A 25,784-nucleotide genomic window follows, 5' to 3' on the forward strand; every position below is an offset into this window, starting at 1 on the left:
CTCAATGTCTTTTTAAAATTTCTAAAATGTCTGACTGCTACAAAGAAAGTGTACTATATAATCCAAATATAACACCCTTAGTCATATTATAATCATATTTTGCATATGTGTTCATTTTTAGCATTTACAGTTCTAAAGGGCTGTTATGTCTATTTTAATTCTGCCGGTACCCACCCTGGCTGAGTTGAGGCATGGTGTTACATAAGGAACAGGGCCCCGATCCAAAGCAGTATATGCCATCTTCCCTATACAATCAGCGGCTTTGTAGCTCCTTTCTGTTATGTACTAACCCACACACTCACAACCCCCCCTGAAGACTAGGGGCCCTCCAGACAAGCATCCCCTAAAGTATAAAAAGGTAAAGGACCCCTGACAGTTAAGTCCAGTCACGAAAGACTCTGGGGTTGCGGCGCTCATCTTGCTTTACAGGCTGAGGGAGCTGACGTTTGTCCGCAGACAGTCTTTCCGGGTCATGTGGCCAGCATGACTAAGCCACTACTGGCAAAACCAGAGCAGCGCAAGGAAACGCCATTTACCTTCCTGCCGGAGTGGTACCTATTTATCTACTTGCACTTTGACATGCTTTCGAACTGCTAGGTTGGCAGGAGCTGGGACCAAGCAACGGGAGCTCACCCCGTCACGGGGATTCGAACCCCCGACCTTCCGATCAGCAAGTTCTAGGCTCTGTTGTTTAGACTACAGCGCCACCCGCGTCCCAGCCCTAAAGTATATGGGGCTGCTATTGGAAATGAGGGGAGATCAGCCACCCCACCACAATGCATTTGGAAGCTCTTTACATGCGAACACAGGCATGTCTAGATCCAATCACAAATACAGAATTTTCTCAGACCACTTGCATTCACCTCATGGAGAGGCAGAAGTAACTGGGTGATGCCAGTTACTGCCTGGTTCTTGTAGTCTGTCTCTCACTTGCACACTTTGGAAGTCACTTGTAGAACCATAGAATAATTGTAGAGTTGGAAGAGACCCAGAGGATCATCTAGTCCAACCCACTGAGAGGAAGGAATCTCAACACACGGTCACCCGTCCAATTTGAAACCATGCCAGACCCTGCTTAGCTTTGCAAATGAACTAGCAATTTTTAAAAAAAATCTGTCTGACCCTGAAGATGAGAGAAGCATCCATTGCCCAATAAAACCTAAATAAGTAATAAATAATAAGCTAAAAAAAGAGAGAGCACAAGCTTAAACTGGCACACACACAAACCTCATCCTCTTGATACCTCAGGGGAGGAAGAATTGTCATGAACCCCGCAATCCTGATGGGTTCAAGGTGCAGTTTGCTGTCAGATGAAGAGGAGGGAAAGCACAGACCATGCTGTCAGTGGGGAGGGGCCTGAAGGAGAGGATGGGGGCCTCACTTCCTTTTCCCTTAAAGAGGCTGGGAAAGGGGAGGTTGAACAACTGAAGGAGGGGCTATGAGGGGTTGAGCTCCGTCCCATCACCAAGAGCTTGGCACCACCTATGCTGTTGGAAGCAGATCCGTGCCCCCCATCTGGAGAAACATGCACCACCAAGCCACCAGCCTAGTGGCGAGAGAATTAACAAGCGAGTGACCATATCTTGCTTTTAAAAACTGGCAGGAGGGGCGTGGCTATTTGTTGAGACAACATCACAGATTTCGTCCAGTCTTGGACCCCTGATATTCATGCCTCTGGCAATCTGTACCTGCAGTCTGACCTGAATAGCTGTAAGCCTTAAAGCTTCCATCTTATACACAGGTAAGCCCCTCTGTTGCTGCCCTTGGGACAGGAGCCAGGACAACAATCTCTAGAAATTATTTGGCCTTACCATATGTTTCAACAGTAGAAAATGGAGGAGCAAAAGAGAAAAACAGTTACTGGCAAGGGAGGGTTCTGATAAATTTCAAGAGATGCCATCTAAAAGAACAGGAATAGGGGTGTAAACAATCTGACTAATATGGACCAGTGTTACAAAGAGTGCCCAGAGTCCGTTTTAGGAACTTTCAAATTCAGTCTAACTGGGTATGCACTATATTTAATTTCCTCCATTTGAATCCTGTTTGTCATGCACACAGAGAGCATGTGGGTGGATCCTGCCTGCTCACCTTCCTTTTCTGGAATGATCAGCTGAAATGCTAATAAGGAAGAAGTGTGGTGACAGCTGAAATGAATGGCATTATGTGCTTTGCCCAGCTGGCTCAAAGATCTGGAGGTAGATGTGTGATCTTGTCACCAAGTGAGCATTCTTGATAGAATCCAGAATGCGGCAGCTAGACTGGCGACTGGGAGTGACAGCCAGGACCATATAACACCGGTCCTAAAGGGTCTTCATTGGCTCTCAGTGAGTTTCCGAGCACAATTCAAAGTGTTGGTGCTGACCTTGAAAGCCCTAAATGGCCTCGGTCCTGCATACCTGAAGGAGCGTCTCCACCCCCATCGTTCTGACCGGACATTGAGGTCCAGCTCCAAGGGCCTTCTGGCGGTTCCCTCATTGTGAGAAGCGAGGTTACAGGCAGAGGGCCTTCTCAGTAGTAGTGCCCTCCCTGTGGGACACCCTCCCATCAGATGTCAAGGAACTAAACAACCATACAACTTTTAGAAGACATCTGAAGGCAGCACTGTATCAGGAAGTTTTTAATGTTTTAGTATGTTCTGTTATATGCTGTGAGCCACCCAGAGTGGCTGGGGAAACCCAGCCAGATGGGCAGGGTATAAATAATAAAATTATTTATCATCATCATCATCATCATCTTTTTAAAGTCACGCCACCTGAGGTCTTGTAAAGACATTATTGGTTCTTGTCCAGGGGTAATTATTTAAATAAAATAATTTATCCTGTTTTTACATGATAAATACCAAGGTCTATACTCTATTTCTTAGTGCAGATAATAAAACTTTCCTTACTATACTATAATGATGATTTGTATTTTGTTTACCCCCTCCCCCATTTTTTCAACTGCCCAACTAAGGTAGTCTTAAGAACTTTATGCCTTTTTATAAGAAATAACAAACTAGCTGATATTGCTGGTGTTTATTACACGTGAGTGATGCATTTATTGTTTTTTTTAAAGAACCCAAGGGAACTGTCCTATCTCTTAACAATAGGTATATCTGTAAGCAACATTTTAATAAATGAACAGATCTGTATTTTTAAAGGTCACAAATATCTCTAACAGTGCAGTCTACTACCTAAATTATACATAATGTTTCATTTTGTTACCATAGCATAGGAAGCTTACATCTGATAAGAAATTAAGTACTGTATTGCCAGTATGTCAATTCCCTCACTTTTGAGGGAAAGAGTGACATTAACTGTCCACTTTTTTTCCTTGGCTTTCAAAACTTCCAGGAGTTGCTGTCATCAGTACTGTCCCTGTTAGCACCATCAAATCCACAAAAATGGTGATGAAGTTTGAGATGTGACTGGAGCATAAGGCAGAGCGTGACAGGGTACCTGTGGCAGTAACCAGCAAAAAGACCCTGATGTTGGGAAAGATGGAGGGCACAAGGAGAAGGGGACGACAGAGGACGAGATGGTGGGACCGTGTTCTCGAAGCTATCAGCATGAGTTTGACCAAACTGCGGGAGGCAGTGGAAGACAGGGGGGCCTGGCGTGCTCTGGTCCAGGGGGTCACGAAGAGTCGGACACGACTAAACAACTAAACAACAACAACCATATTTTATACCAGCAAAAAAAAAAATATGCTTGCTACTTAAGCAGACTGGAATTTCAGCAGAGAAGCCACAGTAAAAAGCACCTGCACTCAGTCCCTTGTTGTCTTCTCCAAACTGTGAACTCTCAATATAAAACAACAGAACTCGAGATGGCCAGGATCAACACCTGGAAATTCCTCTGAATCGTGACTTTGCTACAAATATATATGTACATACTTTAAAAAAGGTCATGGCTTATGAAAATAATTATAAAAGAAAATATTTAAGAGTACAGTGGTACCTTGGTTTACGAACAGCTTAGTTTATGAACAACTTGGATGAAGAACGCTGCAAACCCGGAAGTAGATGTTTTGGTTTGTGAACTTTGCCTTGGAAGCAGAACATGTTTCGCTTCCTGTTGAGTGTGTTCCATTTGTAAACCGAGTCCCCCGCTGCTATGGGAAAGCATGCCTTGGTTTAAGAACGCTTTGGTTTTAGAACGGACTTCCAGAATGGATTAAGCTCGTAAACCAAGGTACCACTGTACTGTATACAGAACATACCCAACAGCCGTGTGTGTGTCGCATTGGGTGCTTGCTGCGTTCTGGAGTCTTCGGTGACAGTAACTGAGCCTTCCTCCATGCTTGGGAACTCTGTCAAGTCACGGGTCCCACTGCTCTGACTGAGCCTTCTGCCCAAGGCTGCTGGCAGGTTGCTTGTGTCTATTTCTACATGAGGCTGGTACCATGTTTTCATTTCCTGAAAGTAAAATAGGGGGGGGGGGAGAGAATAGAAAAATGAATGATTCTTCAAGGCAAGCTTTAAAGAACCTATAATTTTCTCCAACAACATTTTTTTGAGTGTATATGCATTAATAAATTATTATTATTTATTATTTATACCCCACCCATCTGGTTGGGCTTCCCCAGCCACTCTGGGCGGCTTCCAACAAAATATTAAAATACAGTAATGCATCAAACATTAAAAGCTTTCCTAAAGAGGGCTGCCTTCAGATGTCTTCTAAAAGTGTGGTAGTTGTTGTTCTCTTTGACATCTGATGGGAGGGCATTCCACAGGGCGGGCGCCACTACCGAGAAGGCCCTCTGCCTGGTTCCCTGTAACTTGGCTTCTCACAGTGAGGGAACCACCAGAAGGCCCTCAGAGCTGGACCTCAATGTCCTGGTAGAATGATCCAGGTAAAAGATATGATTGCTTATGCATCAAAATAGGTAAAGGTAAAGGGACCCCCGACCATTAGGTTCAGTCGTGGCCAACTCTGGGGTTGCGGCGCTCATCTCGCTTTATTGGCCAAGGGAGCCGGCGTACAGCTTCCAGGTCATGTGGCCAGCATGACTAAGCTGCTTTGGCGAACCAGAGCAGCGCACGGAAATGCCGTTTACCTTCCCGATGGAGTGGTACCTATTTATCTACTTGCACTTTGACGTGCTTTCGAACTGCTAGGTTGGCAGGAGCAGGGACCAAGCAAAAGGAGCTCTCCCCGTCGCAGGGATTGGAACCGCCAACCTTCTGATTGGCAAGTCCTAGGCTCTGTGGTTTAACCCACAGCGCCACCTGTGTCCCTTATGCATCAAAATACTGTATATGAAAGAAAAGATTCGAGGACTCCTTACTTCACGTGGCCCAGTTCTCTGCCTCTATCTGGAGTTCTGTTAGGACCTTTGATTTTTTGCCAGTCCTTTTGGTTGGTTTAGAGAGCCAGTGTCTCCACCCCTCAGTCATAAAGAACACTGGGTGCCCTTGGGGTACTCACTGTCACCCAGTCTAACGTATTCCACAGGGATATGGTGATAACATGCACTACTATGTGAATATTCTAACTGGATGAAAAATAATATGGAAAAGATTGCAAAGTTACCTGATTAGCAGTAGATCTATGTCTGATTGCTTCTCCCAAGGAGATACCACTGACATATGAAACCTGAGTCCCACTGCTGCTTTGGCTTAACAGCTCTTCTTTCGGACCTTGACGTGGTGGCGTTGTTGCAATAGGCTGAAACAAACAGATCTTTTTAATATTGATGGCTGGAGAAACTGGTATTTTGTCCTATTTTGTCCTGCAGCACCAATTAGTTTCTAAAGTTTTACAGATATTCAGCAATATTTTATATTGCTTGCTTAAGTCAGGGAGGCAAGAGTTGAATACTACGTTGGAACAATGAGTTAAACAGCAAAATCCAATTATCTGAATAGTCGCAGGAGCACCCAAAACATCTTTTAGTATCCAAAACTCAGTAAAACAATACTGCATGGCCATCTGTCATGGATGCTTTATCTGAGATTCCTGCATTGCAGGGGGTTGGACTAGATGACCCTTGGATCCCTTTCAGCTCTATGATTCTATGCATCCACATATTATAAAAATATGCATTTTCCAAACATGCCTTCCAGAAACAATGGGTATTTAACAAACATCTTATTGAAGAGGCTGCCTTGTGAAAAGTTCCAGTTCCTCTCTGGCTTCTTAATCTCCTCATGCCTCAGAAAGGATAGGATCAGTCCAATACATTTATCTTATACAAAATGCTTATTAACAGTATAGAAATTTATTTATGCATGCAACTACAGCTGCAGGAATGTTACTTGCCTAAAAATGGAAAGAAGTGGTAGTCCCAATGAGAGAAGAATAGATACAAAAACTTAGGGACTATGCAGAAATGGAAAAACTTACCGGAAGAATAAGAAATCAAGATAACAAACTTTTTTATAAAAGAATGGAAATGGTTTATTGACTATTTACAGATAAATTGTAAACAGATAAAAACATTGGCAGGATCTCTTTCTCTGCCCATCTACCCAACTCAGCCCTTCCACCTGCATCCCAAAACTCATTTTCTTTCTGCCCCCCCCCCCCACTTGTTATCAGATGTTAAAATTTCCCCTTTACCTTTGTGCCTACAAGCTGATGCAGTTTGGTAATTAAGCCAGCAAGCTTTTATTTTAAGAGTGAGGGTGTTGTTGTTGTAAAAAAGGAAAAGAAAAAACGTTAATGGTCTGACATATCCTGTGCACTAGACAAGGCCCTCACTCCACCTTCCCACCTTAATTCCAGTTTATTGAAGGAACTGAATAGGATGCATACACCACTCCTGGGCAAATCAAAAGTGGTGTGTGATGAAGCACGAACAATGAAGGCAATTAGTACTGGGTAAAACGCAAAAGCTATTGATTTTAGATATGTTAAGCAGAGGTAATTATGTGGGTGTTCTGAATGATAATCAAACAAGATGAGTATAGCAGACATTGCCTCCAAAGGGGTCCACAGAGAGCAGATGGAGACTAAAACAGAAGAAGAGTAAATCCACGAGGGAGGGGGCCACATTTCTTTGGTTTCTTCCTAGTAGGGAGAAGAACCAAATGTAATACAGTGGTACCTCGCAAGACGAAATTAATTCTGCGAGTCTCTTCGTCTTGCGGTTTCTTCGTCTTGCGAAGCACGGCTATTAGCAGCTTAGCGGATTAGCGCTATTAGCGGCTTAGCGGCTATTAGTGGCTTAGAAAAAGGGGGGAGGGGAAAAACTCGCAATAAGTTTTCGGCTTGCGAAGCAAGCCCAGAGGGAAATTCGTCTTGCGAAGCACCTCGAAAAACGGAAAACCCTTTCGTCTAGCGAGTTTTTCGTCTTGCGAGGCATTCCTCTTGCGGGGCACCACTGTAGCTGTATTCTGAACCTTGTAATCGTACCACACCTCTGTTTTATGAATGCACTTGGCTCCATCGTTCTGCCCAGACACTGAGGTCCAGCACCGAGGGTCTTCTGGTGGTTCCCTTGCTGCAAGAAGCCAAGTTACAGGGAACCAGGCAGAGGGCCTTCTCGGTGGTGGCGCCCGCCCTGTGGAATGCCCTCCCACCAGATGTCAAAGAGAAGAACAACTACCAATATTTTAGAAGACATCTGAAGGCAGCCCTGTTTAGGGAAGCTTTAATAGGTATTTTATTTTAGAGTTTTGTTGGAAGCCACCCAGAGTGGCTGGGGAAACCCAGCCAGATGGGCAGGGTATAAATAAATAAATAAATAAATAAATAAATAAATAAATAAATAAATCCTGTTCAGTTCTAGGCTAAATTCAAATTGCTGTTTTCAATCCTTCACGCCCTTTTTTTGTTTGGGACCAGGGAACCTGAAAGGTTCCTTGCCTCTGTACCTACCTGTCCATACTAAAAGACCTGTCCATACTAAAAGACCTCTGGCCTGTGGGCCAATGTAGGCCTGCCATAGAAACCAAGCAAACTAGCACCTGTCTGTCTACCAGCTATTACCAGACAAGCGAGCTGTGATGGCAAAGAGTTCTTTCGATACTATGGCAGCACCGCAAAAAGGAAGAGAGTTCAAGAAACAGCGACAGCAATGGTGAAACGGGAGGGACGGAGACCGTGACAGTTAGGAAAGGACTGCTACCTGTTTAAAAAATGGGACATCCAATTTCTATGAAAGGATCTACTAACTGTGATTGGAAGGGTCCTTTACAATATTTGCTCCTCACACAGCCTGCTTTGCCTCCTGCTTCTTTTCACCAGCATCCCATCATATCCTTGAGCACCATATGCCAAACTGATTGATGCATACTGTAAACCCTATAAGAGAGATCTGGCAACCAGATAGAAGATGAGATCCTTTTAAATTCCAAAACAGGAGACTAGGCTTCCCTTCGCCAGCATCTAATGCTGAGTACTTTACAGTGGTACCTCGGGTTACATACGCCTCGGGTTACATACGTTTCAGGTTACAGACTCTGCTATCCCAGAAATAGTACCTCGGGTTAAGAACTTTGCTTCAGGATGAGAACAGAAATCGTGCTCCGGTGGTGTGGCGGCAGCAGGAGGCCCCATTAGCTAAAGTGGTGCTTAAGGTTAAGAACAGTTTCAGGTTAAGAACGGACCTCCGGAACGAATTAAGTACTTAACCCGAGGTACCACTGTATATGAATTTAACTCACCCAACAGATCCACGGCATTGGGGGGAGGGATGCCTTCACTTCAGAGCCAAGCAGTATATAGAGAATTCAGGACTTACCGTAGCTGTAACCGTCCTTGTCAGGAGAATGAATGGGGCCTGGGGCACACAAGAGCAGTGAGATATTTCAAATATCTCGGCACAGGAATGAAGACCCAGCAAGCACCAACACGGCAAGGCCTCCCCCCCACCCCCCAACTGCCAGGTGGGGGAAGCCAAGCCCTGTCTAAGCCTCAGCTATACTGCTGTCATAAAGACTGAGACCTTTGTGAGATTCGGTTGTCTGCCTCACCCTGACAACTTTCACAAATTATCACATCATGTTATATCCTGATACAGACTGAGGGGAAGCCTCCATGCCGAAGCAAATACACAAACGTTGCTAGTTGATCCCAAAGAGCCTCCTATTCATTCAGGCTGCTTTCCTCCTTTTATTACAAGAATTCACTTATTAATTGCTTTCTACACACATAAGATAGTTAGAAGCGCTTAAAAACACAAATACAACAAATACATTTAGAACAGAACTACAGTAAAACCCTGGGGAGCGATATATACACAAGTCATATGCTACCATCATGAATGAAGATATTATAATTCAAATCTGTATGGTTACACACTGCAAGCACACAGATTAAGTATTAACAATAATTCTTTGGAGGTGTCTGAAGGAATGGATGCCAGTAATGAACACCAAATAGAATATTTCATATCTCAAAAGAAAGTTAATTAACTAGAGGCTCAAAAACTGCCACATTAGTAACTGGAAGAAGCTGACAGCAACAATACATTCATATGACTAGTTGCCAAAGAAAGTGGGGAGGGATGAGAAAATGAAAGAGAAATGTAGAAGGAATACAAATATACAAGAAGTTACACCATTGGGTGCAGAAACTCTAAAAAAATATTTACTTTGGTAGCAGCCAGAAAAAACAAACAGGAACAAATAGACTTATAACTTCAAATTAATGAAACTGGAATAATCCCTCTCCAGGGATGTGCATGTAATTAAGCTAAGGGAAGAAAACCTTGTCAGATTTTGAAAGTGCAAGAATTAGTTCCTTTCACTAAAATATATATTTGGGGGGGGGGGTAGACACTGACAGCTATGAACTAAGCTCATTTCATCACAGCTTTATCGATCAATGTGCAAGGCAGAAAAACTCTCAAGTACCTGCTGTATTTAAGAAAACTAAAAGAACAACCAATGATTTCAGGCTAGGCAAATAATAGATAACCAGGCTAGAGTCTACTGTAAACAGTTAAGATGTGAAACCATCAACCTAAACTGGAATAAATGTTAAGACCCATGTATATTGTCCCTAGAGAAATGCTGTCCCTAAAGAAATGGATCATTCAAGCAGTAAACACAGTGCTGAGAGAAAATAAATAAGGAACCTAGGAAGCTGTCTCATACAGATCAAGCCAGTGGTCCATCTAGCTCAGTATTCTTGACACCAACTATCAGCGTCTCTCCAAGGTTTCGGGAAAGAAGCCTTCCCAGTCCTACCTGGAGAGATGCCTGGGACCTTTTGCATGTAACAGCTCAGCGTTAAAAGTAGAATTTGTTATACAGGAGACAACCAAGAGGAGGATGAGAAATTCCCAATAGTTTTACAGCCACAAACATTCAGAAAATTCCATGCCATGAATAAAGGAAGGAAACATGCATGCTAGGGAAAGAAAAGGTGCATGTTGGCTTGTTCACTCCCCTTGTTCTTTTTGAAGACTTTGGGTACGGAAATGCCGTTTACCTTCCCTCTGGAGTGGTACCTATTTATCTACTTGCACAGGTGTGCTTTCGAACTGCTAGGTGGGCAGGAGCAGGGACTGAACAATGGGAGCTCACCCCGTCGCGGGGATTCGAACTGCCAACCTTGCAATCAGCAAGCCCTAGGCTCTCTGGTTTAGACCACAGCGCCACCCATATCCCTATGCCTCTACGTACACAGTTCCACCCTTATTACAAACATTGTGATATACTGTATCAGTATATAACAATGTTTAGCTGGTGTTATACAGTATTGCAATGCTGGAAACCAGGCATTGCCCAGCCCTAGAGAACAGCTCAAAACTAAATTTCAGAGGGGGAAATGACTTTGATGCTCTAAACTTGACATCATACACAACCAAAAACAGGCTTTAACACCGCAGCTACCTGCGAACTTTCATGCATGGAGATTCAGAAGAACCAACAATCTTACAGAGGGTTTGAAACAACACTAAACTGTAGCTAATTGTAACTGGAAGCAAAAGCTTCTGGATTCCTGCAGCGTGTCTAGCCTTGCTCCCATTACAATAAACAACAGTTTATAATGAGGTCTGAATGCAGCCAATGCCATACAACCAGCAGAGGTTATCATCTGTGGCATAATCCAAAAAGTGTGCCACTGGGGTGGCACAATACACCTGTCCCCTCAGAATTAGCTATCTCCTAATTGGAGTGGAAACAGTCAGCAAAGGACGCATGCTGTGCGATGAGCACCTCCACTGATCAGTTCCTGACTGGGATATTTTGACAGGTCACAAAACCTGGTTGCCAAGAAAAATAAAGTATTCGCTCTAGCTGCTTAACCAAAGGAGTTGTGCAATATGCCAGGAATTATTCAGGTTTCCCAGAACTCAGTACTTGCATTGTCTGCCGCACAGGAGTTGAAGGGAGGGTTGTACCAGCACAGCAGAACACAGTGTTAGAAACAGATATATAAGCTAATCGCCAAATGGCACAATGGAATGTTTAAGCACCTTGGCATTATCTTTATTAATTTCATTTCTATAGCGCTTTATATTTTAAAGGAAAAAATTCCCAAAAATCTCATTTCAAGCAGGTAAAATGGTGGGCATCGCTCCTGCCTGTCTTGCCAACAATTTTATTAGCTGAGAATAAAAAAGTTCTTTCAGCCCGGTGAAGTCTTCTATATAGCATTAAAGCTTGCATACTATTTCAGCAACACTCACAGGTCAACCCTGCTTATTCAACAGGATCTAGACAGAGATAAGTGGAAGGAAGACAGACACTCTAGTCTCCTTCTAGTCTCTCTAAGAAGTACAAAACTAATGATATACCCTAGAGAGTAGAGACGGGTTGGGAAAAAATATAAATCTCACTATTTATTTGATTAAAACTATGAATTAACTGCAAGAGATGCAATTTAAAAGGGTCTTGATTTGGCTCACATATAGGAAGTAACCCACCCCAGGTACAAATAGCAGGAATTTGTATTATTTCAATTTGAAGGATGTATCACTCATCTCTAGGTTCACTAGAGTCCGAATTGATTTTCTATGCTTGAAAACTGGCAGTGAATATCAAGCCTCTCTTAGGCTCTAATAATTACATGTTATGCTTAATAAAAAAAATCAAGAACGGCTGCGAACATCGACAGCTGAAGATACTAATTTACACCCCAAACATAAACATGTCTAATTGGACTTCAGTAGGGACTTGCTTCAGAACAAACATGCTCAAACCAGGATGCCTGTAGAAGCAATGTTTTCGCTCAAGCATGAGTAAGTTAGGTGACAACCATCCACAGCTACTCCACAAACACATGGGGCAAAAGGCTGCATCCACTCTACCCTCCCACTAGAATGCCACTAAAAGTACAGTGGTGCCTCGCAAGACGAAAAGAATCCGTTCCGCGAGTCTCTTCGTCTTGCAGTTTTTTCGGCTTGCGAAGCAAGCCCATTAGCGGATTAGCGGATTAACGCTATTAGTGGCTTAGCGGGCTTAGCGGATCAGCTGATAAGCGGCTTAGCGGATCAGCTGATAAGCAGCTTAGCGGATCAGCTGTTAAGCGGCTTAGCGGCTTAGCGGATCAGCTGATAAGCGGCTTAGCGGCTTGGGAAAAAGGGGGGGGGAAGGAAAAAAACCCCGCAGGAACTCGCAAGACATTTTCGTCTTGCAAAGCAAGCCCATAGGAAATTCATTTTGCGAAGCACCTCCAAAACGGAAAACCCTTTCGTCTAGCGGGTTTTCCGTCTTGCGAGGCATTCGTCTTGCGGGGCACCACTGTGCTGTATGCCACAACAGCGCTCACACATCCATAATACTAGTTCATGATGGTTCTCCATGGTTTAGAACAGGGTTTCCCAAAACTGGGTCTCCAGCTGTTTTTGGACTACAACTCCCATGATTCCCCAGCTGGTAGGAGCAGTGGTAGGGGATGATGGGAATTGTAGTTCAAAAACAGCTGGAGACCCAAGTTTGGGAAACCCTGGTTTAGAGGATCCTCCTAGCCTAGACAAATACATATTTTGACTTCCAGGAATTAAAGTCACAGGCATCCACAAAGCAGTGGGAAACAGATCTGAAAACTTTACACCATCACAGTTCCAGGTGATACTTCACACCTCCTTCCTCCTAGCATAGGGACAAACCAAGGAGTGGCCAACTTAACATTACACCCAAACCAGCAACATGTGGTTTGTTTCTAAAAAGCTACAAGTACAATTCTAAGCCAGCTGCTCCATGGTTTGCTGGGCAGGAAGGGAGAACTGTTACTTCCGAATGTGGCCAGTGTAAAATAAAACTAATTTTCATATTATTTTTTGAAAACACACAGGCCCATATGCAGGTCTGAAAATTCACAGCATAATAAAAACAGTACATATTTATTTACAAGGAAAGTATCTGCTCAACAAGACCTCAAAAGTAGGTCACAGCTGACATGCCTTGCTTTTGAAAAAGGGCAAGTGATTCCCTTCCTACATTTCTGTTCTCCTCTCCGTTATAAAATGCCCTGGGAATTTTCACTGGAGAACAATTATAGCAAATAATAAAATAAACTTCACTCAGGCACACTGTAAGCAGTTTACTTGCTAATCCCACTTCCCCTGCTAAACTCCTAGTGTCTTTCCTTCAATTATGAAAGCAACAATGCTAATTCGGATTACTGCAATGGGCTGTATGTGGGGCTACCCTTGAGGATGGTCGACGGGCTGCCGTTGGTGCAGAGATCAAAACCCAGGATGCCTGAAGGCAGCATAACTACTTGCATTGTCGCCAATCTGCAGCGAGGCCAATTATGAGATTTTGGCAAGAAGATATAAGGCCCTATGCAGCTCAGGACTACATTACTTCAGAGACCAACTTATCCTTCATACATGATAGTGTTTGGATTTGATATCCCGCTTTATCACTACCCTAAGGAGTCTCAAAGCGGCTAACATTCTCCTCTCCCCCCCCCCAACAAACACTCTGTGAGGTGAGTGGGGCTGAGAGACTTCAGAGAAGTGTGACTAGCCCAAGGTTACCCAGCAGCTGCATGTGGAGGAGCGGGGATGCGAACCCGGTTCACCAGATTACGAGTCTACCGCTCTTAACCACTACACCACATTAAATTCCGCAGGACAGATTCTCCCTTAAGTCCCCAAAATATCAGAAGCCCACTCTGCAGCAACTCAAAGCAGGGCCTTCAGTTTGGCTGCCCCTCTTCTGTTAAGCCACTTCCGACATCAGGAGGAGGTGGGGTCGTGTGCTCACGCCCCCAACACGCACACAGAGGCTGGTTTCCAGCCCCACGCGATCCGGGGAATTCTCAGGCCTCGCGGCCCAGGGATCTCCCTCTTTGGTCCGCGCAGCTGTTGTGGTTTCCCACCCGCCCGCCCTTTAAGGTTTCCCTTCTGACCTTGCTATGGACTTCGGTTGGTCACTGTTAAAGGGCTGGTAGGAATTTTTTCCACTTGGCAAATTGGCACTGGCCATTTGGTTTTTCTCCTACCTCGTAGCAAATCATCACAACTCCTTGGTTTTGGCGGTTAGGCATTGGTAGGGGTATTGTTATGTAGATGTGTTGGGGGGGGGAGGAACGCCATCACCTCCCCCAAATGTTGAAGGGTAGTCCGGTAAAAGATTCCGGGGGGGGGGGCGTTACCTCGTCCGAAGCCTATGGAGGCCAGGACCTAAAGCGCGCCCCCCGGTCGGTGACCCGGGGGAGTACCTAGTTGATGTTCATCAGCAGGGCTCCCTCTGCTGGTGTTAACCCTTTCCCGGTTTTCAAGCAAACAGGCTGAAGAAGGATAGTCTGATAGGACCAATGCCTAAGCCAATACCACTCTTACCTGTAACCAATAAAGTTGTGGCCAATTTTAGCCCATTAACCTTAAATAATTGTGTCCTGTCTCTTTATTCCTACTGGGGGGAGGCGGGAACTCGCCACGCAAAACAACATTCCTATAGAGCTACAAGAAGAACCTATTCTTAATGATTAAATACAAATCCCAAGATTAATTTATCACTGATATAAGATAATTTTGGTATGATTGGATGTTACCAGCGGAAAGACTTATTAAAAGCAAACTTAACTTTTAACAAATCTAACCAAGGGCATGCAAATGCACTGTATTAATGGAAACTCCTACACTGAATCCCAGGTGAAGGAAATGTGCCATATCTAAAGTCACAAACCTGTGTAACAAAAACAGCAGCCAACTTATTGTAGGTATCAGACAGTTTGCATAAAAGGTTATAAACCCAAGATAAAACCACCCTTATAAATCAGAGCTTTCCAAACTGTGTGTCGCGACACCTTAGTGTGTCAGCTGCAACGGTTAGCTGTGTCAAGCGAAAGCTCTCATAAGGAGTTAGCTAAACCTCCGGTTTGCTAGTAAAACTGAATTACTGTGTCGCGAAATGACGCATGTCTAAAAAGTGTGTCACCGACATGAAAAGTTTGGAAAGCTCTGATATAAACCAAGAGAGGTGGAGATTTGCGGGGGGCGGACTGGCGGACAAGATGCTCCTTGCTCCACACTGTGGACTAGCACCATGGGAAACACATTTGGGGGGGTCTGCAAGTTCAAAGTGTGTGCAGACACCGACACATCATTTAGAACTTTTTGTTTTAAATATGGGGGGATAGGATTTCCCTTTCTGATGCATTTCCACACATGCAAGCACAAAAATCCCCCCACATTATTATGAAAGGAAGGGGGGCAGTGAAATGCCCTTAAAAGAAGCCCCCCAACTGAAAGGCCTCTCCCCCTAATTAAAGCCCCACCCCCAATTAAAGCCCCCATTAAAGCTCCCTCACCTCCATAATAATAATAATAATAATAATGGTAATATTGGTAATAATAATAATAATAATAATAATAATAATAATAATAATAATGTTATATTAATCTGGCTGGGTTTCCCCAGCCACATTAAAGCCCCTCACCCCCAATTAAATTCCGCCACCCCAATTAAAGCCCCTACGCCTCCAATTAAAACCCCCACCCCAATTAAAGCCCCCACACCTCCAATTAAATCCCCTCACCCCCAATTAAACTCCCCCACCCCCAATTAAACCACCCACACCTCCAATTAAAGCCCCTCACCCCCAATTAAATCCCCTCACCCCAATTAAATCCCCCACCCCTCCAATTAAAGCCCCACCCCCAATTAAAGCCCCCACGCCTTCAATTAAATCCCCTCACCCCCAATTAAACCCCACCCCCAATTAAATCCCCTCACCCCATATTAAAGCCCCCCACCCCCTCATACTCACGGGAACTTGGCCTTCCTCCTCCTCAGGCCCCTCCATGGCTGTGGGGAGTTGAAGGGAGCCGGGGGCGCTAGTAACGGCAACAGGGGGGGGGTGTTGGCTTAAAGCTCCGCCCCTTTCAGCGCCCCCCGCCCTCTTTTCTCCCTCCCGCTCCCGAGCGAGCCTCCCGAGTCGAGGAGAAGCGCGCGTGCGCATGCGCCCGCGGGGCCGCTCTCTTCCCGCTCGCTCGTTGTTAGGGACTCGCTCTAAGGAGGGCGGGAGGGGGCGGGGGCGGGGCTTCCTCCCGCCCGACGCCGGCGCGAGCGAAGGAGGGAGCCGTTGGAGAGAAAGCGAAGGTGCGCGCGCAAGCGACGGGGCGGGCAAAAGGGCTGAACGTCCGTCCTAGGTCCAGGAGCCAATGGGCTGGACGGTTCCGAGCGTGCCTCGCTCCCATTGGGCGAGGGGCTTCGCGAAAGAGGGCGGAGACTCCAGCTGCGTGGCCGTGCGCGCTCTCAGGCGGGAAAGTGGGGGGGGGGGGGGCGAGGAGACTCTGAAAGACCCGGATGACAACATTCCCTACTAGCCAGCTGACTGCCTCTGAACATGGAGGCTCAGCCCCCACAGTTCATAATCCTGGATAACATATTTCCTCCTCCATGAATTTCTCAATAGTCCTAGATTTGGAGGGCGCCCCAGAGGTCATCTAGTCCATCTGCCAGGAATGACAGGAGGGATTAAAAAAAAAAAGTTTTAAATAGTTATATGCAGAATTCATCATGCGAAAGGCTGAACTGGATGAATCCCAAGCCGGAATTAAGATCGCCAGAAGAAATATCAACAACCTCAGATATGCAGATGACACAACCTTGATGGCAGAAAGTGAGGAGGAATTAAAGAACCTCTTAATGAGGGTGAAAGAGGAGAGCGCAAAATATGGTCTGAAGCTCAACATCAAAAAAACGAAGATCATGGCCACTGGGCCCATCACCTCCTGGCAAATAGAAGGGGAAGAAATGGAGGCAGTGAGAGATTTTACTTTCTTGGGCTCCATGATCACTGCAGATGGTGACAGCAGCCACAAAATTAAAAGGCGCCTGCTCCTTGGGAGAAAAGCAACGACAAACCTGGACAGCATCTTAAAAAGCAGAGACATCACCTTGCCAACAAAGGTCCATATAATTAAAGCTATGGTTTTCCTAGTAGTGATGTATGGAAGTGAGAGCTGGACCATAAAGAAGGCTGATCGCTGAAGAATGGATGCTTTTGAATTAATAATAATAATAATAATAAATTTTATTTATATCCCGCCCTCCCCAGCCGAAGCCGGGCTCAGGGCGGCTAACAACAATAAAACAGTTCAAATGTACAGCACAAACAACACTCTGAAATCATTGATTATAAAATTCATTAATTCAAGCCACTGGCAACCATTGGGCCGGAGCTCCGCGAAGATTGCTGAGGGAGGGAGTCAAGCTGTGCCCTGGCCAAAGGCCTGGTGGAACAGCTCTATCTTGCAGGCCCTGCGGAAAGATGTCAAGTCCCGCAGGGCCCTAGTGTCTTGTGACTAGGGTGTTCCACCAGATCGGAGCCACAGCCGAAAAAGCCCTGGCTCTAGTTGAGGCCAGCCTAACCTCTCTGTGGCCTGGGACCTTCAAGATGTTTTTATTTGAAGACCGTAAGTTTCTCTGTGGGGCATATCAGGAGAGGCGGTCCCGTAGGTACGAGGGTCCTAGGCCGTATAGGGCTTTAAAGGTTAAAACCAGCACCTTAAACCTGATCCTGTACTCCACCGGGAGCCAGTGCAGCTGGTATAGCACCGGGTGAATGTGATCTCGCAGCGAAGACCCCGTAAGGAGTCTCGCTGCAGCATTCTGCACCCGCTGGAGTTTCTGGGTCAGTCTCAAGGGCAGCCCCACGTAGAGCGAGTTACAATAATCCAGTCTAGAGGTGACCGTCGCGTGGATCACAGTGGCTAGGTCAGGACAAGAGAGATAAGGAGCCAACTGCTTAGCTTGGCGGAGATGGAAAAATGCCGTCTTTGTTATAGCTGCAATCTGCGCCTCCATGGAAAGGGAGGTGTCAAAGATTACACCCAAACTCTTAACGGACGGTGCTGGCACTAATTGTGCCCCCGCAAGAGATGGCAGTTGCCCCCTCAATCCCATATCGTCCCGTACCAGCCACAGGACCTCTGTCTTTGAAGGATTTAGCTTCAACCGGCTCCCACGTAACCATCCAGCCACAGCTTCCAAACATCTGGTCAGTGTGTCTGGGGCCGAGTCAGGATGGCCATCCATCAACAGATAGAGTTGGGTGTCATCAGCATACTGATGGCAACCCAGCCCAAAACTCCGGACAAGCTGGGCGAGGGGGCGCATAAAGATGTTGAAAAGCATTGGGGAGAGTATCGCACCCTGAGATACTCCACACACCAAGGAGTGGTGCGATGACAATTCCCCCCCCAAGCGCCACCCTCTGTCCCCGACCAGAGAGAAATGAGTGCAGCCATTGAAGGACTGTGCCCTGGATCCCCATGTCGGCAAGACGGTGGTCCAGAAGTTCATGATCGACCATGTCGAAAGCTGCTGACAGATCTAGAAGAATCAGCAGCCCCGACCCGCCTCGATCCAGCTGTCTACAAAGACCATCTGTTAGGGCAACCAGAGCCGTCTCGGTCCCATGGCCAGCGCGGAAGCCGGACTGGAATGGATCCAGAGCCGATGTTTCATCCAGAAACCCACCAAGCTGTTCAGCAACCACTCTCTCAATCACCTTACCCAGGAACGGAAGATTTGAAACCGGGTGGTAATTGGATAGATCTAAAGGATCTAATGATGTTTTCTTTAAGAGCGGGCGCACCACTGCCTCCTTCAGTTCCCCTGGGAATGTCCCCGTGCCAAGGGACAAATTGATGATATCCCCCAGGAGGGCCCGCACCTCGTCTGGACACGCTCTAATCAGCCAAGACGGGCATGGGTCGAGAGGACAGGTGGTGGGCTTTCCAGCTCGGAGGAGTCTGTCCACATCGGCTGGGGATATCCGGTCGAAGTGGTCCAATACTGGACCCGAGGACAGTCGAGGTGCTGGAGGAGACTCTTGAGAGTCCCATGGTCTGCAAGAAGATCCAACCTCTCCATTCTGAAGGAAATCAGCCCTGAGTGCTCACTGGAAGGACAGATCCTGAAGCTGAGGCTCCAGTACTTTGGCCACCTCATGAGAAGAGAAGACTGTTGGATATAAGCAGTGTCCAGTGCACAGCGGAATGATGAAAAGTACGTGCCAACATGCTCTATATTACTTTATTTACACTTCAAAGCTGGTAATTTACAGAAAAACATTTTCCCTCTGCCGGAGCAGAGAAAGGCATCCTCTCTCCTCTAAAGCACGGAGAGAAACACACTGAACTGCAAAGAACAGTGAAAAACAGGAAACCAGTGTACGTCACATCCAGTCTCCTTTCCCGTGAGAAAACCCAACAGCACTTGACTGCGGAATGTAAACATTGTCTTGTGACAAGCACTTCGCTGCTCAGTGAAGGAAGCAGAAACCAACATCCTCCCCCTTTCTGTGAACATCACTGGGCAGCGTGTTCGTACAATATCAGTACAAACCCTACTTCTGCACATAGGTACAGTGTTGATCCCTTGATACAATCTTGGACAATACATCAGCAGGAATTTCATTACCTGGCATATAGGACACCGTTACGAGTCCCTTTTGAATACGTTCCCTAGCATGTTGCAACTTTAATTGCAAGTGCTTCGTGCTTTGCTTACAACCTTCAGAATTCAGCAAAGCCAAACATGCTTTGTTGTCCTGGTAAACCTGGATTGGACATTTGACAGGAATTTTCATGTCTCTGCACAATTGTAACAACCATTCACAATCCTTAAGTGAATAAGACAGTGCATTCAGTTCAGCTTCACAAGTACTTAAGCTAACTGTTGTTTGCTTCTTGCATGACCAATCAAATAGACCCTGATTGTACTTATAGCAAACTCCAGACGTACTTTTCCTGTCTGTAGTGTCACTTCCAAAACTTGCATCTGCAAATATCTCAAGACCACCAGACTTCTGATTGTTAAATCTCAGTCTGTAATGCATAGTGCCTTTCAAATACCGCGCTATGCGTTTCAGAGCTTTCCAATCCTTAACAGTAGGATTGTTGACTTGTCTGCTTAGCAAATTACAGCTAACAGCAATGTCAGGTCTTGAACATTTGGCAATGAAGTTTAGCTTGCCTAGCACACTTCTGTACAGTGTAGTGTCAGAAAATGCTTCTCCAGTGTCATCTACCTGATAACCTGTTGTCATCGGTGTGTCTACAGGGTTAGCATCCATCAGGTTTAGTTTGCTTAACACATCAGTAATTTTACGTGACTGGTGTACTAGAATGTTACCATCTTGATCTCTCTCTATTTCCAGAGATAGGTAGTTGTTTACCTCACCAAGATCTTTCATGTCAAAGTGCTCTTTCAATTGAGCTAGGGCATTATTGTACATTGTGACATCCTTCCAAAAGAATAAAAGATCATCAACATAAAACAAACAATACAGTTTCTTTTGCCCCTCCTCTTTGACAAATACACATGGATCAGCTTTCCCTTGCTTAAAACCTAGAGAAAACAATACTTCAGTGAGTTTTGTGTGCCAACACCGTGCACTTTGTTTGAGACCATAAAGGGACTTCTTCAGAGCACAAACAAATCCCTGTTTTACCTGTACGCCATCAGGTGGAAGCATATAAAGTGATTCATCTAGAGATCCGTACAGAAAAGCTGTATTCACATCATGGTGACTAATGTGTAGATTCTCTTCTGCAGCTAGCTTGAGCATAAGCCTAATGCTCTCATACCTCACTGTGGGTGAGTAGGTCTCGTGATAGTCTTCACCTGGTACCTGTGCAAAACCTCTGGCTACCAATCTGGCTTTGTGTCTGACTATCTTGCCATTTTGATCTGTCTTCGCTTTGAAGACCCATTTGCTTCCAAGCAGTTTCATTCCTGGAACTACTGGAACAAGGTCCCATGTTTTGTTCCTTTCCAAGGAATCAAGCTCAGCCTTCATGGCATTTAACCATGGCTCAGCTTCCTTTGAATCCAAATCCTGGATTTCCTGGAAACTTGAAGGTTCAAACACCTTCTTGGAGCTTTTAACAGCTATTACTGCTATCTTAGCAAACTCATCAGCAAATCTCTTTGGAGGTCTGCCTTTTGTGGCTCTCTGTGACCTGCGAATTAGCCTTAAGTCTTCAACACTCTCCTCTTCCTTCTTGGGAGAAAAGTGACCTATTGTGAACAATGGTTCCTCTAATTCTTGATCAGAGCTTTCAGAGGGTCGCATAGAGGCTTTCGCACTCTTGAAATCCTCTGAATCACCCGATTCAGTTTCAGACTCAGAATCAGAACCTTCATCAGTGGGTGTGGGTTGTTGCGGTTGCTTTTGACTATCCTCAGTTTCATCACTGTCATCAGGACAACATTGGAAAATTCCCACATTCTCCCCCCACTTGGCATTGTACTCAACACTTCTTGTGAGCTTAATTGCCTTAGAGTCAGTCATCATTATTCTGTAAGACCCTTTCTGATAACCTAGAAAGATACCATGCAATCCACGCTTGTCTAACTTGGAGTTTTGTGGTGAGTGAACCCACATGTCAGAACCAAAAATTTTCATGTGTTTGATGTATGGCTTCTTGCCAAACATCTTCTCATAGGGGGTACAACCAATCGCTGAAGATAACCTGCGATTATAACTGTAAGTGAAACATGAGAGAGCTTCGGCCCAATAACTCTCTGGAAGATTGGCATCATGCAGCAAGGTTTTTAACCCTTGAAGCAATGTCTGATTTGCTCGTTCCGCAAGTCCATTCTGCCATGGCGAGCGAGGACTAGACAAATCGTGTTGAATTCCTTTCTCAGTCAGAAAAGCTTCAAACTGCTGAGAAGTGAATTCTCCCCCGCGATCAGTGAAAAGAGTCTTTACCTTCTTACCATGCACATTTCCCAACCAAGCACAGAATTCCTTGAACCTTGGAAAAGCCTCTGATTTCTGCTTGAGATTGTACACATAAATATACCTGGAAAATGCATCAATGAGAACCATGAAGTACCTGTTTCCACCCAAAGAGGGCGCTAGTGGTCCAACCAAATCAGCATGAACAACCTGGTATGGTTCTGTAGCTTGCCTACTAGACACCTTACCTTTCGCAGCCATTTTTACCTTGTTTGCTGCGCATGCCTTGCACTTCATGTGGTACCTGCAGGGTTTAATAGTCATACCTTCAACCAAGGCAGGCATTTTAGATACTGCCTCAAAATGCAAATGACCAAATTTTCGATGAAAATCGTGAATACATTCTGCATGCAAACTTTTGTTAGAACCTGCAATGCAACAAGTGTCATCCTGCACAACATCATCAAAATACAAAACATACAAACGATCAACATATTCAGCATGCAATACATAATCATTTTTCTTTGTGATGATGCACCTTTTGTTCTTAAAGGAAACGTCAATTTTCCGCTCATTCAGCTGTCCAACGCTGAGCAGATTATGCTTGGCTTCTGGCACATAAAGCACATCCTGTATCGATAAGTCCAAACTGTGAAGAACAACAGTTCCGTAGCCTTTACTGGGAATTGTGTGGTCATCCGCCTGGTGAATCGCACCTTCCTGCGGTGTAAAAGACACGAACAGTCGCTTATCGTTGCACATGTGGTGGGTCGCCGCTGAATCAACAACGAAGAAAGATCTAGATGTCTTCTGGACCTCTGCAACCTTTGGAGTGAAGCGTGAGACCATTGCCTTGTGCTGCGTTGTCCTGGACACCGGACCTTTGCCTTTGCCTCGGCCTTTTCCACGCGATGAGCTTTCGCTGCGCTGCTCTGTCTTGGCCCTGGGATATCTGCATTCCCTCTTCATATGGCCTAGACGTCCACACGTGTAGCATTTCACTGCCTTCAAAGCTTTGGCGCCATCTGGTGGTTCCACTGCACTATGGGATGACGTCTGTGAAGTCTCCCCCTTGCCCATGCAGCTATCACCCTGGCGGTCTGCTTCATTCTGAATCATGGCAGTATCACAGGCTACTGTGAGTTGAGCATTTGGCTGATTGGCATCAAATTCCCCACTTGCCTCATCCAGCCTTCTGCAGCTAGCCATCATGACTTTGGCATTAGCCTTCTGCGTCATCTCTGCTGCTTTAAATCAGGCTGCTTCATACATGCTGCGTCTGTGCTGCTTCATTCCAAAAGCAAATTCAAAAGTACTTTCGATTTCCAGCCTCTGCCTGTGAGCCTGTGCCTTTCTGCTTTACTGCTTTGCTTATCTGCAGCTGCTTCAAACCGCATTCCAAAGGCAAGGTCAAAAGTGAAAGTTCTCTCTGCTGTCTTAAATTCATGCTGCGACACTGCTGCAGCTGCTTTACTTTCGATTTCCCCCAGCATAGGAAAAATTTATCCTTCTAGCCTTTTGCCTGTGCCACGGCAAAACCGGCTATAAAAGTTCAAAGTCCAGCCATAAAGCCATTAATTAGAAGCTGGCAGGCTGCCCGGAGCTGTAGCACATACCTCATCAAATCATCTTGACGCGCAGAGATATCGTCCGATCCGGCCCTCTGCATTCCGATCCTTTGCCGGCACTCCAATTCTTTGCTCCTTTGTTCCTTTGCCAGGAGCCCGACTTCTGGAGTCCATTCTCAAAACACTGCGTTTTTCTGGGCCCGGAACCAAATGTTGGATATAAGCAGTGTCCAGTGCACAGCGGAATGATGAAAAGTACGTGCCAACATGCTCTATATTACTTTATTTACACTTCAAAGCTGGTAATTTACAGAAAAACATTTTCCCTCTGCCGGAGCAGAGAAAGGCATCCTCTCTCCTCTAAAGCACGGAGAGAAACACACTGAACTGCAAAGAACAGTGAAAAACAGGAAACCAGTGTACGTCACATCCAGTCTCCTTTCCCGTGAGAAAACCCAACAGCACTTGACTGCGGAATGTAAACATTGTCTTGTGACAAGCACTTCGCTGCTCAGTGAAGGAAGCAGAAACCAACAAAGACTCCCTGGAAAAGACCCTGATGTTGGGAAAGATGGAGGGCACAAGGAGAAGGGGACGATGGAGGACGAGATGGTTGGACAGTGTTCTCGAAGCTACCAGCATGAGTTTGACCAAACTGTGGGAGACAGTGGAAGACAGGAGTGCCTGGCATGCTCTGGTCCATGGGGTCACGAAGAGTCAGACACGACTTAAACAACAAGCAGATGTCTCCTGGCTGTCAGTCATGGATGCTTTAGCTGAGATTCTTGCAATGCAGGAGGTTGGGCTAAGAAATATACAGTGGTACCTCAGGTTAAGTACTTAATTCGTTCCGGAGATCCATTCTTAACCTGAAGCACTACTTTAGCTGATGGGGCCTCCTGCTGCTGCTGCACCACCGGAGCCCGATTTCTGTTCTCATCCTGAAGCAAAGTTCTTAACCTGAAGCACTATTTCTGGGTTAGCAGAGTGTGTAACCTGAAGCGTATGTAACCCGAGGTACCACTGTACTCCAAGTCGAATGTGAATTTCATGCTCTTTATTCATCTCATAGTAGCAATGAATGAAACTTTGCCCAGAACGTCTAGCTATATATACATTATTTACACAATGGGCCCTGCATGATCGGCTAATTCTGGGCTGCTACTGTAGGCCAATCAGGTTTTGGATTCACTTCCTCTAGGAGCCTGATTGGCTGCTCCTGCAGGCCAATCAGGTTGCTGATTCACTTCCACCTGGAGATGGATTGGGTGGCTCCTGCGGACCAATCAGACTGCTGCATTTGGATTCTATTGTTCTAGGATTCAGCTCAGTACATAACAGGCTAATAAAAATAATAAATTTTATTTATACCCCGCCCTCCCCAGCCAAGACCAGGCTCAGGGCGGCTAACACGAAATATAAAAACAATTGATTGAAATACAGCTTAAAAAACAAGAATAAATTACAACATTAAAACATTAAAATGCAGCCTCATTTCAGTGGAAACTCAACCAAAAACTTTTTTGGGGATAAAAATGTCAAGTCTTCACCAATGCGTAAGAACAGTGACCCATTCCCGACAGAAGTAACTGGCAATAACCTTTGCTAGCTTTGCCATGTTTCTGTATCCACGGTTGTGATTAAGTGTTAAATAAATTGGACCAAATCCGCTGGTCAACCTGAACTAAGCAGCTTTTTAAAAAATGTCACTCTAACCCTTTCATCTGCAGAGATGCAAGCAAAAAAGTAGTGGGTGCAATTCAGTAAGGAAGCAGGCCTGCTCTTCTTGGAACTTTGAAGTATCAGGCATAGCTCTAATGGCTTTAGCCCAAACGTAGCAGAGTTTTCCTGCACAGCGAGGAAGCTAGTTGAGGTGGAAATGACTAGTCAGCTAGACTCAGAATAACTATTTACAGGATTTATTAAAAGGAAAAATAAAACCAGCAGTTTCTGCATACAAAACAAAGCAAAATAAATCCTTTCTTTCTCTCTCTCTCTTAACCATACACAGCACTTCTTCTCCTAACACACCCACCTAACACAAACTGTGCTAGCATTCCTAGATAACAGAGTTGAGTGTTGGTCGTTAACCAATCAGAGTAAGTAGCTTCTAGGTCAAGCAGACCTTGGCTTTCTTCCAAGAGTAAATTGACACTGCCTTGAGTTAATTGTGTGAAGCCAGAAT

The 25,784-nt window shown here is 45.3% G+C and overlaps 1 protein-coding gene across 1 annotated transcript in view; it reads right to left on the reverse strand.

The window, feature by feature from the left end:
• The window catches only part of ALMS1 (ALMS1 centrosome and basal body associated protein), a 78,451-nt gene extending 62,112 nt beyond the window's left edge, over nt 1–16,339 (reverse strand). Inside the window, exons 1-3 of the mRNA XM_083756158.1 lie at nt 16,101–16,339; nt 5,514–5,648; nt 4,201–4,396 (exon numbers count right to left, since the gene is read on the reverse strand). Coding sequence (XP_083612284.1) covers nt 4,201–4,396; nt 5,514–5,648; nt 16,101–16,292 — 523 coding nt within the window. The 5' untranslated portion in view covers nt 16,293–16,339. The remainder of the gene's footprint in view (nt 1–4,200; nt 4,397–5,513; nt 5,649–16,100) is intronic.
• Between the last annotated feature and the right edge of the window lie 9,445 nt (nt 16,340–25,784).

The sequence above is a fragment of the Podarcis gaigeae genome (genome assembly GCF_964106915.1).
Source record: "Podarcis gaigeae genome assembly, chromosome: 9".
Classification (NCBI taxonomy): domain Eukaryota; kingdom Metazoa; phylum Chordata; class Lepidosauria; order Squamata; family Lacertidae; genus Podarcis; species Podarcis gaigeae.